The sequence below is a fragment of the Eimeria mitis genome, genomic scaffold, assembly GCF_000499745.2.
Source record: "Eimeria mitis Houghton genomic scaffold, Emh_scaff3873, whole genome shotgun sequence".
Classification (NCBI taxonomy): Eukaryota; Apicomplexa; class Conoidasida; order Eucoccidiorida; family Eimeriidae; genus Eimeria; species Eimeria mitis.
Genome location: NW_013572208.1, coordinates 3,220 through 4,846, shown reverse-complemented (window position 1 = coordinate 4,846; position 1,627 = coordinate 3,220). Strand labels below are relative to the sequence as shown.

Below are 1,627 nucleotides of genomic sequence, written 5' to 3'. Positions count from 1 at the left end.
CTGCTGCTGCAGTTGCTGCTGCTGGTGATGCAGCAGCAGCAGCTGCTGCTGCTGCTGGTGCTGCTGCTGATGATGATGAGGATGACGGTGCAGTTGACGCCGGTTGTGGCCGTGGTCCTGCTGCTGCTGCTGCTGTTGCTGGCGCTGCTGCTGCTGCTGGTGTTGCTGCTGCTGCTGCAGCTGGTGTTGCTGCTGCTGCTGCTGAGGGGTATGGGGGCCCTGGGGGCCCCCGCCCCGAAGAGCTGGGGCGCCTCATGGACCGGCCTTTGAACCCTAAACCCTAAACCCTAAACCCTAAACCCTAAACTTTATAAGAAGCAAGCTGCACTGCAGCAGCAGCAGCCGCTGTTGTTGCTGCTGCTACTGCTGCTGCAGCTATTGCTACTTTTGTTTTTGATGCTGCTGCTGCTGTTGCTGCTGCTGTTGTTGCTGCAGCTGCAGCTGCTGCTGCTCCTGCTGCTGCTGCTGCTTCTATAGAGCTGCTTCTCTATCAGAGGAGTGGGGGGCCCCCCTGGCTGTACCCTTGATGCACGGGGGCCCCCCTGCTGCAGTTCGGCTGCTGCAGGGGCCCCCCCGCCCCCTCTCTGCTGCTGCTTTCTGCCTCTATGGATATCTCCTTTTTGTTTATATATTTAAATTAATTATTTAATTTGTTGCTGCTGATGATGGGGCGAGAGCAGCAACAGCAGCAACGCAGCAGGGGGGCCCCTGCAGCCTGCTGCTGCTGCTGGGGCCTGTCTAGTAGGGGGCCCCCAAGAAGATAAACCCTAAACCCTAAACCCTAAACCCTAAACCCTAGACCCTAAACCCTAGATGCGGAGAGATGTTTATGAACGGACACAAAAGAAGTGAATAAGACGTAATTAGGGTTTAGAGTTTAAAGTTTAGGGTTTAGGGTTTAGGGTTTAGGGTTTAGGGTTTACGGTGTCTGCGTATTCGTTGTGCGCGGGACTTGGTGTGTTGTTTAGGGTTTAGGGTTTAGGGTTTAGGGTTTAGGGTTTTTTTTTCTTTTTTTTTAAATAATTAAATTAAAAAAGAAAAATAAAGTGCAACAAGAGCCGCTTCCCCCAGAAGAAGGACATCCTCAGGCACGAAGCAGCAGCAGCAGCAGCAGCAGCAGCAGCAGCAACAGCAGCAACAGCAGCAGCAGCAGCAGCAGCAGCAACAGCAGCAGCAGCAGCAGCAGATTTGGGGCTGCAGACAGTTTTTAACAGGGGCTGAGATTCGACTGGCTGAATATTTTTAGGGTTTTGAGGGTTTTAAGGGTTTAGGGTTTAGGGTTTAGGGTTTAGGGTTTAGGGTTTATATGTTGAGTCAAGTTCAGAAGCCTCACAATGCCAAAGAAGAAACAACGAGGTCTCATCAGCAGCAGCAGCAACAGCAGCAGCAGCAACAGCTGCTGCAGCAGCTGCGGCCTCCCTCTTTCTACAGCAACAACTGACGACAGCAGCAGCAACAGCAACAGCAGCAGCAGCAGCAGCAGCAAGAGCAGCAAGCAAAGCAAGCGTGGTGTATGTGTATGTGTTGTTGCTGCTGACTCGCCGGATGTGTTATCCCCGCGCAAGGGTCGAACCTCCCGGGGGGCCCCCCGCTCCCCCTCTTCCTCTGAACCCATACTCGACAAAGG

The 1,627-nt window shown here is 53.5% G+C and overlaps 1 protein-coding gene across 1 annotated transcript in view; it reads left to right on the top strand.

The window, feature by feature from the left end:
- Positions 1-1,334: 1,334 nt before the first annotated feature.
- EMH_0070370 (OTU-like cysteine protease domain-containing protein, putative) overlaps positions 1,335-1,627 on the top strand; it is a gene marked incomplete at both ends in the record, with an annotated part of 3,141 nt that continues 2,848 nt past the window's right edge. The window contains one exon of the mRNA XM_013498968.1: positions 1,335-1,627. This exon is cut by the window's right edge and continues 2,481 nt beyond it. Within this exon, the coding sequence (XP_013354422.1) occupies positions 1,335-1,627 (293 nt within the window).